The sequence below is a fragment of the Ipomoea nil genome, unplaced genomic scaffold (genome assembly GCF_001879475.1).
Source record: "Ipomoea nil cultivar Tokyo-kokei standard unplaced genomic scaffold, Asagao_1.1 scaffold1334, whole genome shotgun sequence".
In the NCBI taxonomy this organism is placed as follows: Eukaryota; Viridiplantae; Streptophyta; class Magnoliopsida; order Solanales; family Convolvulaceae; genus Ipomoea; species Ipomoea nil.
The window spans coordinates 1,275,638-1,292,376 of record NW_017617762.1 but is presented as its reverse complement, the minus strand read 5'-3'; the positions used below and the strand labels follow the sequence as shown (position 1 = coordinate 1,292,376).

Sequence of the window (16,739 nt, the reverse complement as noted above, 5' to 3'; positions counted from 1 at the left end):
GTGGTATATCATTGTCTTGATGCATTGAGAAGTTGTTGAGATGTTGCATGCATGAGATTGATGCATGAGCGTATTTATATATTATCTATATCGGTGAGGTTTTGGAGGATCCCGTTTGGACTATGTCCTCTCGGATGATTATTATGGACATTGCGGTCCTAGTATATGTAACGAGGCGTATTCTCACGTTACGAGGTTGGAGACTTCCTGTCGGGCTTGGAATCCTGGTTACGGCACACTAAAAGTACGATACCTGATTGCACAGAGAAAGCAAGAAAGAAAGATAAAGAACCCAGATAGTGGTTCTGTGGGCGAGTTGAGTATGTGGCCAGCTAGATTGCCGAGCCGGTTAGGTCCATTCACGATTCGTGAAGACCTACCTCCCCACGAGTAAGAGGTTTCATAGTTACGGATGTGGCGGATGCACGAGATTGCACCGTACGCTAGGGCTTCGCTGCGACGGAGTACCTGCCTCGCACAAGAAGAGAAATGAGAAGTATGACAAAATTTGAGCAAGAAAGATATCGAGTCAAGAGACTCAAGAGAAAGAAAGCAAGTCATTTATGACTCAATGAGACCTCCACAGAAAGTATTATATTTTACAAATGAGTGTGTGAGTATATTTATAGTATTGCACGAGATTGCATATAAGTATAGTATTGCACAAGATTGCATTTGAGTAGAATATTGCATGAGATTGCATAATGAGAATGATGATTCAAGTTTGTATATCGAGCATGATTATTTTGTTACATTTTGAAGTCTTGTATATCCAGTTGCATGATGAGAACTTGAAAGCATGACGATACTTTTCGTATGGTTTAATAGTATAAATTTGCTTGTAAGCATGAGATTGTTACTATGAGTTCGTTGTGATATATATGTGTTGGAATCTTTATGTTGTTAAGTCATTTGTATTAAAGCATGCATGTTGATATTATAGGTTGCAAGCATATAGAAAGTCTGTGATGTATCTTAAAGTTGTCTAAGTGTTGAGATTGCTTGATTAGAGTTTGTGAACAAATGTTTTTCCAAAGTATACTCTATAGTACTTTACAGGGTTGAGTGTGGTTATACTTAGCTTCGTGCTAACGGGTGTTTTCATATTTGTCTATGTGTTGTTTGTAAAACCCCTTTTAGGTGAGCCCAGCGTTGAGAAGTGAACGAGTTAGACTAGACTAGTAGTTATAGAAGTCTACACTCTTAATGTTTTGATCATGATGTTAATTATCGGAATTTAGACTTATATTGTGGGTGACGTTTGATGATGTAGACTTCGGGGTGTCTTTTTCCCCTTATGACTTTCAGTTAGTTTTATGGATGCTAGTTATTTAATCTTTGTTTATAGTTCTACCCTTAGCCTGTGCAATCACCACAGAATGGTGGTTGCGGCAGTGACATTCCCACTAGTTATCTTATTTAGTTGTTTATCCGTTGCTTAGTTTATGTTAATTGTGGTTTAAAATTGTAATTAAGAGTTAGAAAAAGTGGGGTGTTACACAAAGTCCTAACAATCCTCGGCAATTTATACCATACACCCTGGCGTATGACTCTGTGTGCCCAGCTGCAATACGACGTCGCATGACACTGGTAAGTAACGGTTTTTTTTTATTGCTCCGTTTCCGCTGTTAAGTTTAAAAAAAAAAAAAAAAGGAAAGTAAGCGAGGGTTTCTAAAGTGCTGCTTTCATTCACGATTTATTGTTCTTCGATGTATATATCGAGCTTATCTTTGCGATTTGCTTTATATTTCGCAATTATTGGATTTAAGACATGGACGAAGCGATTGCGCAGCATCAAGTGGCGGAGACAGAGGAATTCAATGATCCGGTTGGATTGATAGATAAAGAGAATGTTAATCCAATTTTTTATATTTGATTTCTCATATGATTTTGTATTTTTTCGTTGTGTGATGGATATGATTAAATTCGTATGGGATAGTGATTCATTGAATTATATGAAAATTGGTATATGATTGGTGTTTTTGATTGTGTTTGTATTGGATGTGAGTATGATCTTATTAGAAGGTGTTAATTTAGGGGAGTTTTATGTGCATTATATTGTTTGATTTGTACGTATTTTTTATGTAATTGTGTAGATTTTGGGATTCAATGACATAGTAAGCTGGACTGAAAAGATATTTTATATATTTATGATTATGTATATTGTGGTATGTGTTTATGTGTATTATAGTTACGGATTATGTACATTAATCGTAGAGGTACTTAAGCTATGTGGTTTGCAACTGATCAGGATTTGGTAGGGAAGTCAACGTGTTTGGTTGATGAAGCATATGGCATGTATAATGACTATGCTTTTAGATTAGGTTTTAGTGTGAGGAGGGGTAAGCAAAGATATAGTTCTGTTACAAAAACAATGAAGACGAAGATGTTTCATTGTTCGAAGGCTGGATTTAAAAAGATTATAAGAAATGGTGCTATTCTAAAATTGATGGTCATACAGGTTGCTGTGCATTTGTCCAATTTGATTTAGATGAGAATGGGATGTGAATTGCTTCGAAGCATGAGAAGTTGCGTAATCATGAATTGGTTCCACCGAGCAAGAGTTACCTTCTAAGGTCACATAGGATGGTGTCTAGGAATCATATTTTTTAACTCACTAATTTGAAGAACTGGTGGGGTGTCGAATCCAACAAATAATAATTTACTTACTCTAATAAAATTGCAACAGCAATGAGTAAGGTCGTATCCCTAGAGATTGGTTTAATTAATTTTAAGCCAAGATTAAATTAAGAATTAAGAATTGAATGATAATTCAAGTTCAAAATGCAATAATAAAATAGCGAAGAATATTAAGTATCAAATAAAATGAATCAATATAAAACTAGTATCCAACCCAAGACATAATATCAGAATTGATCCAAAGAAGTGATCATTGAAATAAAGTGTAAATCCTTTTATCCTACACCAAACTGGTTATGGTTATTAACAAGCTCCTATCTCTCCTTACTTTATCGGTAATCAAAACAGGCTCTTCAATTACTTCCCTAGATAATTAACAACCTTAAACAAGCTCTTAGGATTTAATTAACTACCAGCATTAAAAATTAAAAAAACTACCAATTCTAGCCAACAGACTCGCAAGCTCGGTCCATTTAAACTAGATTATATATCTCCATAACATAAGATTGAAAATCTAATTTATAATCAACTATGTTATTTTACCACTAAGGTTTAGAATACTTGAACAATTACGGATTCAAGAATTTTAAATGGCAATTTACTGAAATGAAAATTGAACAAAGGATCATTTTTGCATAATTAATCAAAGAAGTAATATATCAAGATAATAGAGAATATATAAATAATATAACATAAAAGAAAACCAAATTAAGTCTCACAATCCTAAAAGAACCAAAACTTCAATTATTCTTGAGTTGGAAAATAAACTTAGCAGAACATAATAATTAAATGTTTACAGAAAATAAAATTGTTCTCTGAACTGACTGACTGACTTCTACTGAAAATTCAGCCTATTTATACTAGTTCTAGCTCCCTAATCAACTCAAAATAACCCTAATTTTCCTAACATTCACAAATTAAATTCATATCTTAAACCACATAAAATCTAGAAAATAAATAATATTTATTTTTCTAACCAGAGAAATTTAACAAACTAGGCTCCAATTACTCTTGGCTTCAATTGATTTCGTCCAGCTCGTTCGTAGAAGAAGTTCGAAGAAGTCGCTCGTCCCTTCAGTCGTCGATGGAGTCGTCATCTTGACTTCATTCTGCTGCTACGGTCTACGTACATAACTAACGAAACAAAAGAGAAGCAATAAATTAAATGAGACTTGGGCCTTTGGGCTGCTGATAAAACAATTAAAACACTTTACATGGACTAACTAGTTAAAACAATTAAAAGGAAATTAATCCAAATCATCAACTAAACCCAATTTCTATTAATTTGTCCATTAAGTCTAATCATTTATATAATTATTATATAAGTGCAAAACATAAAATTAAGTTCAAAATAAATATAATACTAAATAAATAAAACTAATTTATTATAATAACTAATCTAAATTAAATATATAAATCGTACTTATCAAGAATAGTGGTGTTTATGTTGCAGATTGTGTAAGATTCCTTAAAACACAATCGGAGGATCACCACTTAATTGGTTTTACGAGTAGGGATACATATAACTCTTTATGTACTGATGCATTGAACAATTTGGATGGGACTGACTCAAACACACTGATTGAAATATTCAAACGAAGTCAATCAAGTAAAAAGGATTTTTACTTTGATTTTGATGTGGATTTCGAGTCAAGATTGTGTAATTTTTTTTGGAGGGATGGACGAATGAGGAGAGATTATGAATTGTTTGAGGACTTGATAGTTCATGATATAACATATCGTACTAACAAATATGATATGATTTGTGGACCTTTTGTTAGCATGAATCACCATTGCATGAATGTCATGTTTGGATGCGGTTTTTTGATGAATGAGAAGATTGAGTCATTTGTATGGTTGTTTTAGTAATTTTTTAGATCTATGGATTACAAAAGTCAACAAAGTATAATGATGGATCAATGAGCTGCTATGTAGAACAAAGTTGATTATTTATGTACTTACACCTTTCTCTCCTCCCGTGAAACCAGTGTTCCATTTGTCTACTTCAGTCCCTTTGTAGGTCTCCATGTGGCGCATGCAATATATGCCACAATCTGTTGTGTTGTGTTCATTCTGTCATGACATTTGAATGTACTCCACTTCAATATTCTTGACTTTCCTAGCAAGGAAGTTCTTCTTTGTTTGAAGGTGCTTGTAGAAAGCTGGTTTCTGCAGAATATAGTCATTGTAGTGTTTAACTAATTTGAGTATGGTAGATATTAAATTATAGGATATAAATATTAAATATTAGTATTAGTATATCTTACCAATTTGGCTGGGCAGTTCTCATATTTGTTTTATATGGTATTTCTTGGGGCAACAGTTTGTCAATGACCTGAAGTTTTGATTTGGAGATGTTGAAACACATCAAGTAGTAGTGATTTTGTGGCAAGAGTGTAAAGAAAACCTAAAATGAATAATTAAAATGGATTTAACAAATTGTGTCAAATACAAAAGTAAATCCAATAATGCTAGAATTCACATACTTAGGTATATAAATTATTATTTTTTAACTTACAAGACTTGCATCAGTTATATCTATAGCAATTCCCCTCAGCTGGTAGTCAATGTTGTACAGAAGTCACTGACATTCATATTCCTAGCTTTTATCTCAACTTTTTCAAGGGACATCTGTAAAGAAGAAGTTGTTTGTCTTATAGTGCATTGTTTAAAAAAATATTTAGGTCAAGACATATACTTACGTAAGCAGCCTCTGAGAAGAAGATCCTCTTTGGATGACCTACGACTCTTTTCATATCAATCATGGTCATTCTGTGTGCCCAACTCTGCAGAATATTGGTAGCTACTTGCCAGTTTGCCAGTGTCGCAAAGTCCACTCTTGTTGCAAACAGATCATGGCCAGAAAACAACATTTCACTACAAAACAAATTGATATTAGGTTTAAAAATCATAAAATAATGCACATGTATGGAAGTAAAGTTCATAATGTAAAGAATTTCTATAGTTTAATATACATAAAGTAATAATATAATACAAATAAACATACGTATATGTGTTATTAAAAGAAGTGATTGAACTAATAAGATGTAGAAGAAATACATACAATGAAGGGTATTCTTCATTTGGTGGCAAGAACGCATAGTCAGAGATTAGTTTTTCCCTGGCTGAAACATTTTTGAGCTTCGAAATGTTGCTTGTCCAGTACGGGGATCGAAAGGTCAAAGGGTGCTTCTTGAACTTTCGTTGTGACCCTTTCCGGATATTGACATCTTCAACCTCATCTTCAAACTCAGCCATGATACTTTGTAGAGACATAAAAGTAATTAGTAGCATGATTTAAGTAATAGTCATATAATAGCATGATTAAACTAATTAATAAGACTCAAAATGTACATAATATTATAGCAGAATACACATAAAATATTAAAACAATATACATAACCATAAGTGGCTCATGTCTGATGAGTTATTAAACTGAACTACAAAATGTACATAATTACTGGATAAAATACGCATAATAACCTAATAAACTACACATAATGATACTGTTAAGTGATAATTGAGTTTTATCTATGAAATTCAAGTTGGTCTGGAGTTTCTTGTGCTGGTGTTGGTAGTGCTCCATCAGCAACCAACTTCTCCAAGATTGTTGCAATTGGGGTCATAGGTGTTGTATTTTCTTCTGCTGTTTGTGGTGGTGGTGTTTGGGGTGCTGCGTGGTGCAAATGCTGCTTGTGGTTCTGATGTTGGTGCGTGTGGAGGTTGTGCTGTTTTTTGCTGGAATTGCATTTGCTGCTCCTTCTGCAGGTTTGTCTGATGTAGTAACCTCAGGGCCGGTCGGTGTTAGCAAATGAAATGTGGGTGCAGGATGTCAGGAGTTGACATGTTCTTCAAGGTAGCCATGAATGCTGCTTCAAGATCAGCAACTGCATCCAAAAAACTCGGCTGGTTGTATATATCATCATCACGTAGTAGGCTCTCTGGTGGGGTTGGATTCGGGCTTGGTGTGAGGCTTACATTGTTGGACAAGTTGCTGAATACATTCTTTATAATCTGAATGACAGAGGTGTTTGCCCCAACCCCTGCCATGGCCTCACCGAACTCCATAATGCTTGTGGTTATATTCTCCAAGGCTTCGGTGACCTTTTCAACATCTTGATCTTGTGGCTACTCCTGAGGTGGTGGCTGTTGTGCAACTGGCATGTATTCAACAATCTTCCCCTTTCAAAATCCTCCTATCTTTTTATCAACCTTGACTCTTGCTCTCAAATCGCTTGAAGTCCATGAAGTGATTGTAAGAATAATTTTTCTGACTATCTCTCCTCTAACCTGCACCTTGTCTAGGTATGATAGCTTCAAATAAAAAAAAATAAAAAAAGATAAACCACATAAAATTAATATCAGTTCAAATTAATTTTCAAAATGCTATAGTAAATTACACATAACTTCATAAAAAATGTACATAATTATAAACTATAATATAGATAATATATATTCAGAATACACATAAAGTTGTAGAACAACATCCAAAATTCATACCATAGGAAAGTGGCAAGCCTAGTGAAGGTTGCATCACGTTTGGTTTTCCATGCTGAAGTGGTGTCAACAAGAGATCTGATTGTGTAAGCACACCAGTTCAAGTCTTTGATTTTGCTAACATCTTGCAACGAATAGAGGATCCTGTAGTTGCAAAACATATTCTTGAAACCTTTGATCAGTGTGGAAACAGTGAAGATTACAAAGTCACGCTTGAACATGTCCCCATAGTCACGCTTCTCAATGATCCCATTCAGCATATGGCTCGTTGTTGGTGTGCCTGTCTTTATACCCCACCGTTGTCTCCAAAGGGCAACCAAGTGTTTGAACTGTGGGTTTTTTGTTCATTGCATCACCCTCTATAACAATGTGATGGCCTTTGAGAATACCAAGGGCTGAATGTACATCATCATCTCCTAGAATGAGCTCTTCCTCTTCTATATGGATCGAGCATCTACCAACATCAAACCTTTCAAGAAGGTATCTTAGAAGTTTGCCATCATTCTATATGGATCGAGCATCTACCAACATCAAACTTTTCAATAAGGTATCTTAGAAGTTCGCCATCATAGGAAGAAAGCGTTGCACTTAGGAAGGATCCAAATCCTACGAGATGAAGATGTACATTCAACCCTTGGTATCCCCAAAAGCCATCACACTATTATAGAGGGTGATGCAACGAACAAAAATCCACAGTTCAAACACTTTGTTGCCCTTTGGAGACAACGGTGGGGTATAAAGACAAGCACACCAATGACGAGCCAGATGCTGAATGGGATCATTGAGAGGCGTGACCATGGGAACATGTTCAAGCGTGACTTTGTAATCTTCACTATTTCCACACTGATCAAAGGTTTCAAGAATATGTTTTGCAGCTACAGGATCCTCTATTCGCTACAAGATGTCAGCAAAATCAAAGACTTGGGCTGGTGTGCTTACACAATCAGATCTCTTGTTGACACCACTTCAGCATGAAAAATGAAACGTGATGCAACCTTACTTTCCTAATGGTACAAATTTTGGATGTTGTCCTACAACTTTATGTGTATTCTGAATATATATTATGTATACTCCGTATTATAGTTTACAATTATGTACATTTTTTTATGAAGTTATGTGTAATCTACTATAGCATCCTGAACATTATTAATCTGAACTGATATTAATTTTGTGAGCTTATCTTGTTTTTTTTTTTTTTTCTATTTGAAGCTATCATACCTAGACAAGGTGCAGGTTAGAGGAGAGATATTCAAAAAAATGATTATTACAATCACTTCATGGACTTCAAGCGATTTGAGAGTAAGAGTCAAGGTTGAATACATACAAGCTGCGCAGCAGCCACAAGATCAAGATGTTGAAATGTCACCAAAGCTTTGAAGAATATGACCGCAAACATTATGGAGTTTAGTGAGGTCATGGCAGGGGTTGGGGCAAACACCTCTATCATTGAGATTATAAAGAATGTATTCAGTAACTTGTCCAACAATGCAAGTCTCACACCAAGTCCAAATTGAACCCCACTAGAGAGCCTACTACGTGATGATGATATATACAACCAGCCGAGTTTCTTGGATGCAGTTGCTGATCTTGAAGCAACATTCATGGCTACCTTGAAGAACATGTCAACTCCTGACATCCTGCACCCACATTTCATTTGCTAACGCCAACCGGCCCTGAGGCTACTACATCAGACACACCTGCAGAAGCAGCAGCAAATGCAATTCCAGCAGAAACAGCACCATCTCCACACGCACCAACATCAGAACTACAAACAGCATTTGCACCAGCAGCACCACCACCATCAGTAGCACCCAAAACACCACCACCACAAACAGCAGAAGAAAATACAACACCAATGACCCCAATTGCAACAATCTTGAAGAAGTTGGTTGATGACATAGCTGACAGAGCACCAGGAGCACTACCAACACCAGCACAAAAAACTCCAGACCAACTTGAATTTGATAGGTAAAACTCAATTATCACTTAACAATATCATTATGTGTATTTTATTAGGTTATTATGTGTATTTTATCCAGTAATTATGTCCATTTTATAGTTCAGTTTAATAACTCATCAGACATGAACCACTTATGGTTATGTATATTGTTTTAATATTTTATATGTATTCTACTATAATATTATGTACATTTTGAGTCTTATTAATTAGTTTAATCATGCTATTATATGACTATTACTTAAATCATGCTACTAATTACTTTTCTGTCTCTACAAAGCATCATGGCTTAGTTTGAAGATGAGGTTGAAGATGTCAATATACGGAAAATGCCACAACGAAAATTCAAGAAGCACCCTTTGACCTTTCAATCCCCGTACTGGACAAGCAACATTTCGAAGCTCAAAAATGTTTCAGCTAGAGAAAAACTAATCTCTGACTATGTGTTCCTGCCACCAAATGAAGAATACACTTCATTGTATGTATTTCTTCTATATCTTATTAATTCAATCACTTCTTTTAATAACACATATATGTATGTTTCTGTGTATTATATTAATACTTTATGTATATTAAACTATAAAACTCTTTGCATTATGAACTTTACTTCCATACCTGTCCATTATTTTAAGATTTTAAACCTAATATCAATTTGTTTTGTTTATTTGCAGTGAAATGTTGTTTTCTGGCCATAATCTGTTTGCAACAAGAGAGGACTTTGCCACACTGGCAAACGGGCAAGTAGTTACCAATATTCTGCAAATTTGGACACACAGAATGACCATGATTGATATAAAAAGAGTCGTAGGTCAGCCAAAGAGGATCTTCTTCTCAGAGGTTGCTTACGTAAGTATACGTCTTGACCTAAACAGTTTTTTAAACAATGCACTATAAGACAAACAACCTCTTCTTTACAGATATCGCTTGAAAAAGTTGAGATAAAAGCTAGGAATATGAATGTCAGTGACTTCTGTACAAACATTGACTACCAGCTTAGGGGGACTGCTATTGATATTAACTGATACAAGTCTTGTAAGTAAAAATAAATAAATAAATAAATAAAAATAAAAATATCTATATACCCAAGTATGTGAATTCTAGCATTATTGGATTTACTTCTGTATTTGACACAATTTAAACAATTTATTAAATCCCTTTTAATTATTCATTTCAGGTTTTCTTTACACACTTGCCACAAAATCACTACTACTTGATGTGCTTCAACATCCCCAAATCAAAACTTCAGGTCATTGACAACACCCAAATCAAAACTTTAAGTCATTGACAACAAACTGTTGCCCAAGGAATACCATATAAAACATATATGAGAACTGCCCAGCCAAATTGGTAAGATATACCAATACTAATATTTAATATCTATATCCTATAATTTAATATCTACAGTACTCAAATTAGTTAAACACTACAATGACTATATTCTGCAGAAAACAGTTTTCTACAAGCACCTCTAAACAAAGAAGAACTTCCTTGCTAGGAAAGTCAAAAATATTGAAGTTGAGCACATTCAAATGCCATGACAGAATGAACATAACACAACAGATTGTGGTGTATATTGCATGCGCTACATGGAGACCTACAAAGAGACTGAAGTAGACAAATAAAATACTGGTTCCACGGGAGGAGAGAAAGATGTAAGTACATAAATAATCAATTTTGTTCTACATTACACAATTTATCTCTTGTTTCTTATTATTTTAACATCTATTTTTTTTTTAGGATGCTTTCATTACATCACTTAGAGCCAAGTATGCACCAAACATACTCATGTGGTCAAACAATGCATACATAGAAACGGTCCGACAGTCAACAAAAGACATTTACAAGAAATTAAAATGAAACTATTAACAAAAATTTGTATAAAACACGTTTGATAATCCAAGCTCATATTGACTCGTATTTTAGTTGAATTTTGAAAGTTTCTGTTGAAGATTGACTATTAATAAAAATCTGTATAAAACAGTTTTGGTAATCCAAGTTCATATTGACTCATATTTTATGTTATTCATATTGCAATATAATTATGTGCATAATATAATAAAAATCATAATGTGTATAATCAATGCAAAGACTACACATAAACTATTAAAATAAAAATGTACATAATTATATAAACTGTATTTCAGCAAACAGTTGAATATATCTAAAAAAATCTTTTTGATTTCTTAACCCTTTAATATGCTTCTTTGAGTTCTCACCAATATGTCATATACATAGCCGATGTCGTTAACTTGGGAAAACTTGAACAATGGCAGCAACTATAGCAGCGCATTGATCAGTCATTATACTTTGTTGACTTTTGTAATCCATAGTTCTCAAAAATGACTTAAATAACCATACAAATGACTCAATATTCTCATTCATCAAAAACCGCATCCAAACATGACACTCATGCAATGGTGATTCATGTCAACAAAAGGTCCACAAATCATATCATATTTGTTAGTACGATATGTTATATCGTGAACTAACAAGTCCCCAAACAATTCATAATCTCTCCTCAATCGTTCATTCCTCCATAAAAAAACTACACAATCTTGACTCGAAATACACCTCAAAATCAAAGTAAAAATCATTTTCACTTGACTGCCTTCATTTGAATATTTCAATCAGTGTATTTGAGTCAGTCCCATCCAATTTATTCAATGCATCAGTACATAAAGAGTTATATGCATCCCTACTTGTAAAACCAACAAGTGGTGATCCCCCTGATTATGTTTTAAAAAATCTTATATCATTTGCAACAGAAACACCATTGTTCTTCAAATCAGTAAGATAAGAAATATGATTCCTAGACACCATCCTATGTGACCTGAGAAGGTAACTCTTGCTCGGTGGAACCAATTCATGATTACGCAACTTCTCATGCTTCGAAGCAATCCACATCCCATTCTCATCTAAATCAAATTGGACAAATGCACAGCAACCTGTACGACCATCAATTTTAGAATAGCATCTATTTCCTATAATCCTTTTAAATCCAGCCTTCGAACAATGAAACATCTTCGTCTTCATTGTTTTTGTAACATAACTATATCTTTGTTTACCCCTCCTCACACTAAAACCTAATCTAAAAGCATAGTCATTATACATGTCATATGCTTCATCAATCGAACACGCTGACATCCCTACCAAATCTTGATCAACTGCAAACCACATACAGTTTAAGTACCCCTACGATTAATGTACATAATCCGTAACTATAATACACATAAACACATACCACAATATACATAATCATAAATATATAAAATATCTTTTCAGTCCAGCTTACTATGTCATTGAATCCCAAAATCTACACAATTGCATAATAATAAAAAATAAGCACAAATCAAACCATATAATGCACATAAAACACCCCTAAATTAACACCTTCTAATCAGATCATACTCACATCCAATACAAACACAATCAAAAACACTAATCCTATATCAATTCTCATATAATTCAATGAATCAGTATCCTATACAAATTCAATCATATCCATCACACAACGAAAAAAATACAAAATAATATGAGAAATCAAATATAAAAAACCTGGATTAACATTTTCTGTATCTGCCAATCCAACCGGATCATTGAATTCCTCTGTCTCCGCCACCTGCTGTTGCGCAATCACTTCGTCCATGTAAATCCAATAATTGCGAAATATAGAGCAAATCGCAAAGATCAGCTCGATATATACATCGAAGAACAATAAATCGCGAATGAAACCAGCACTTTAGAAACCCTCGCTTACTTTCCTTTTTTTTTTTAAACTTAACAGCGGAAACGAAGCAATAAAAAAAAAACGTTACTTACCAGTGTCATGCGACGTCGTATTGCAACTGGGCGCACGTAGAGTCATACGCCGGAGTGTATGGTATAAATTGCCGGCAAGCAAATTTTTGTTTGTTTCAGAGACATGTTGGCATGCCACGCCACCAGAGTCTTTATCTGCCGTCAACTTAATGACACTGCTGGAAATAGCTTCTTCCTAGCCATGTATAATTCTCCAGCTACGCATCTTCATTCGCACTTCAATTCTTGATTTCAACAACCATTTGCCATCTACTTCAATCAGCAAAAGGACTTTCCAAACAGGTATAGCTTCTTAACACCAGTTGGGAAGTTAGTTCATCAGGTTTCCTCTAGCCTCTTAATTTAAAAAGGTTCATTTCCTTACGACTTAAAATGGACTGTTCTCTGTTCTCCCACAGTCCCACACCTTGCAGAATTGAATAACAGCTCTAGAAAATTAGCTGTAAGCCTGCCTCCTATCAATTTGTGCTTACAGAAGCACTCCACAATTGACACTATTTAAGAGCATCTCTTACTTTTGCAGGAAGAACTTTGGAAGACTGGGAAGCAGGGAAAAGATTCCCATAAACCGCCTTTTCCAATTGCTTTGGTGTGGTATAATTGAATTGTCCTCAAATTCTTGAGAATATGGCCTTTTTGGGCTATTAACATGCGAGGCAGACTCATTCACAACTCCATTGCCCTGTTCCAGAAAAATATCAAGTAGAACAAGCTAAGGGCACTGTCATGATAACTTAACATGCAGAGAAGGAAATGAAATGATTCAAAAAAAAAAAAACTTACGGTACTCTCTGTTGAGGAAACCAATTGATCCAATAATTTAGACAGTGTGTGTAGATCATCCCTAGAATCTTGGCGAAGAATTTCTTTCCCCATGTTTTGAATCAATTGTGGCATCATTAGCTTATTATCATTATCAACAGTAACGAGGGATATGTCGATGAGGTTCTGAATTCCAACTACTGGGTGCAAATCACATTTTTCTAAAACGTTGATTGCAAAGTCCCTGTCTTTCCCCACAAAATGACAGGCAATGAGAACGAACAATCTCTTGTCATAATCATCTAACGGATTTAAGCTTATCTCGAGATTTCTTTGAATCTTGTGATGAAGAATTCTTTCCAACTTCTCTAATTTACTTCTCCAAACATCCATGCTTCTCCCAGAAAGATAAGAACCCAGATCTTTAAGAGCTAAAGGAAGCCCGCCACAGTGACGAATTGCCTTTACCGAGTATTCCATTAGATGTTCAAGAGGATCGTCTTGTCCAAAGGCATACCTACAGAAGAGTTTTAACGACTCTTCATCATCCAGTTCCTTAATCTTGTACTGCAAATGCCTTTCGTGTCCCTTTAACAGATTCTCACACCTTGTTGTAATTATAATTTTACTTCCTCGAGAAAACCAATCTCTTGCTCCAATTACCACATCCAAGAGTTCTAACTGATCTACATCGTCAAAAACGATAAAAACTTTTTTACTGCCAATAGCATCTTTGATCTTGATGATCCCTTCATCGGTATTAAATATAATTTCCTCTCTTCCTTTCAAAATGTTTTCAAAGATTTGTTTTTGTAGACCAACCTGACCATTGGGTATTTCTGAAGCTGCTCTAACATTTGCCAGGAAGCAACTACCTTCAAATCTATCGTAATTCAAGTTGTAAGCTACTTTAGCAACAGTAGTCTTTCCCACTCCACCCAAACCGCAAATCACACCTACGCCAACATCACTGGACTCATCCTGTAACCACTTGTTAATTTTCCCGACTCGAGATGCTAGTCCAACTGTGTATGAAGGTACGCTTAGTACTGTACGATTCAGTTTCTTTACAATCTCCCTGATGATTTTTTGGATGAACTCTGCCTCATGCCTATATTGCAGTTCAAATATAGAAAGATCAAAAGGTACTAGTTATACAGTTTGCAATCAAAATTGAATCATTAGGAAAACACAGGACAAGAAAAAAGTAACGGTTCAAGTTCATCAAAAGCAACTTATTGCACACTCACAAACTGTTGGAGTCGTTAACATCTAAAGGTGACACGGGAAATTGATCAAAACCAAAGGTTGCAAGTTCATAAACTTCTAAAGTTTACCCATTAAATGGGGTTTAGGCCAAACATATTGAACATAAAGTTTAAGAGTTGATAAATTTGCAGCCTTCTTAAGTGTTAACCTCACCTATTCACTCCATGCCTCCAAATGAATTATATTCAATACTCTTCTCCCAAAAGATTGAATTCCCAACTCCAAGGACTCCCCACACCCTGGCCCGACAGAGGATGTAAATCACGGTAACTCAGTGGCTCAACAGACAGGGCCAAATGCCGGGATCGGCCCACTTTGGGCACAATCCCAACACTGCAGCTACCGAGTTTCCAATCTTGGTCTCTTCTCCCAAATACTATCTACCAAACCAGTGAGCTAAGCCTCTGCGGGCACTTAGTCAATACTCTTCTAAATATATTCATCTAGTCCAATCGGATAATTTATGGGCAAGAGGGAGTACATAACATACCTACATTATGAGTATAAATGATGAAAGCCTAATATTACTTGGCATAGAGTCAATCCTAACAATCTTTAATGGGCACTTAATATTCTAACACAAGAACTCACTCTCCAGTAGAACCAAAGAGCCTACTAATATGAGTATTTAAGGAAACATTATACTACACCTTATTTTCCTGAGAATCACATTGTAAAGATAAACAATTTGGTAAAAAGATGAAGAAATTTGATGATAAATTAGCAAACTTACCCATCACATTCTTCCTGCAAAACCATTCCTTGCAATCCTGCAACTTCTCTGAGAGCTTCTCTCCACTTCTCCACCTTTCCTTTCCACTCCACCCTTCCTTCTTCCACCTCCATCTTCTCCCTCTTCGCGTGCCTCTCAAACGCCTCCGCGAAGCTCCCGCTTTGCTTCTCCACATCCGCCCTTCCCACGCTGTAAAAAATGGGGAAAACCGCATGCCCTTCACTCTTCCTCCTCCCCAGAATAGTCAAAAGTTCGTCGAGACACCACCTGGAAGATGCGTAGTCTTTTGAGAAGACTATAATCGAGATTCGCGATTCTCGGATCCCCCTCCGCAGCTCCGCGTCGATATTCTCGCCCCGGCCTATCTCGTCGTCGTCCCGGAAAGTTCTGATTCCGGCGTTGATTAGGGCAGTGTAAAGGTGATCGGTGAAGTTCTTTCGAGTGTCTTCGCCTCTGAAACTCAAGAAAGCATGGTAAAAAAATCTGGGCACCGATGAAATGCCGGATTCTTGGGTTCTAGCTTCTGCTTCCATTTATTACACCAAGTGAAACGTAAAATAAGGATTGGGTTGAGGTGTGGAGAATCAAACTAAACTATGATCAACAAATGAAAGAAATATCAGAACTATGTGCTCGTAACAGAAGAATTAAGGGTCGAATTCGATCGAGTAGTGTAGAAAAGATTGAAGTACTAGTGAAAGAAGAAGAGCGAGGATTGAATTTGATCAAGAAAAAACTGAAATATATGCTTGTTAAAGAAGCATGGAGGGATTAAAGTCAATAGCATGGAGGGATTAAAGTCAATGATTAATATTAAAAAGAGTTAATACCCAAAATCGTCCTCGACTATAGTGATTTTTCTCAATTTCGTCCTAAACGACCCGACTTTGGTGACCTAATATCGTCCCAGACTTTTGTGTTTCGCTCAATTTAGTCCCAGACTTTTGTGTTTTTGCTCAATTTAGTCCTTCATTTGTTATTCTGTCTATTTGGTGTTAAATAAATAGACAATTCAGTAATTTTAATATTGGCATCTCTTTACTCATAGACATGTGAACTGCA

At 35.5% G+C, this 16,739-nt stretch overlaps 1 protein-coding gene and 1 long non-coding RNA gene across 3 annotated transcripts; both read right to left on the bottom strand.

Moving 5' to 3' along the window:
- Nucleotides 1-3,435: 3,435 nt before the first annotated feature.
- LOC109185620 lies at nt 3,436-13,182 on the bottom strand. Its single transcript, XR_002054998.1, has 3 exons — nt 12,914-13,182; nt 12,650-12,730; nt 3,436-3,774 (listed from the first exon to the last, which is right to left on the bottom strand). It is a non-coding gene; the product is annotated as an uncharacterized LOC109185620 (long non-coding RNA).
- An 8-nt stretch (nt 13,183-13,190) lies between these two features.
- LOC109185618 (TMV resistance protein N-like) lies at nt 13,191-16,433 on the bottom strand. Of its 2 annotated transcripts, none has more exons than XM_019335574.1 (3): nt 15,678-16,433; nt 13,693-14,786; nt 13,191-13,603 (listed from the first exon to the last, which is right to left on the bottom strand). In XM_019335574.1, exons 1-3 carry the CDS (start codon nt 16,208-16,210, stop codon nt 13,425-13,427), a joined length of 1,806 nt encoding a protein of 601 aa, XP_019191119.1. In that variant the 5' UTR covers nt 16,211-16,433; the 3' UTR covers nt 13,191-13,424. The 2 variants fall into 2 exon arrangements, with proteins under 2 accessions (XP_019191119.1, XP_019191120.1); XM_019335575.1 differs by having other exon boundaries at nt 13,191-13,595; nt 13,697-14,786.
- Between the last annotated feature and the right edge of the window lie 306 nt (nt 16,434-16,739).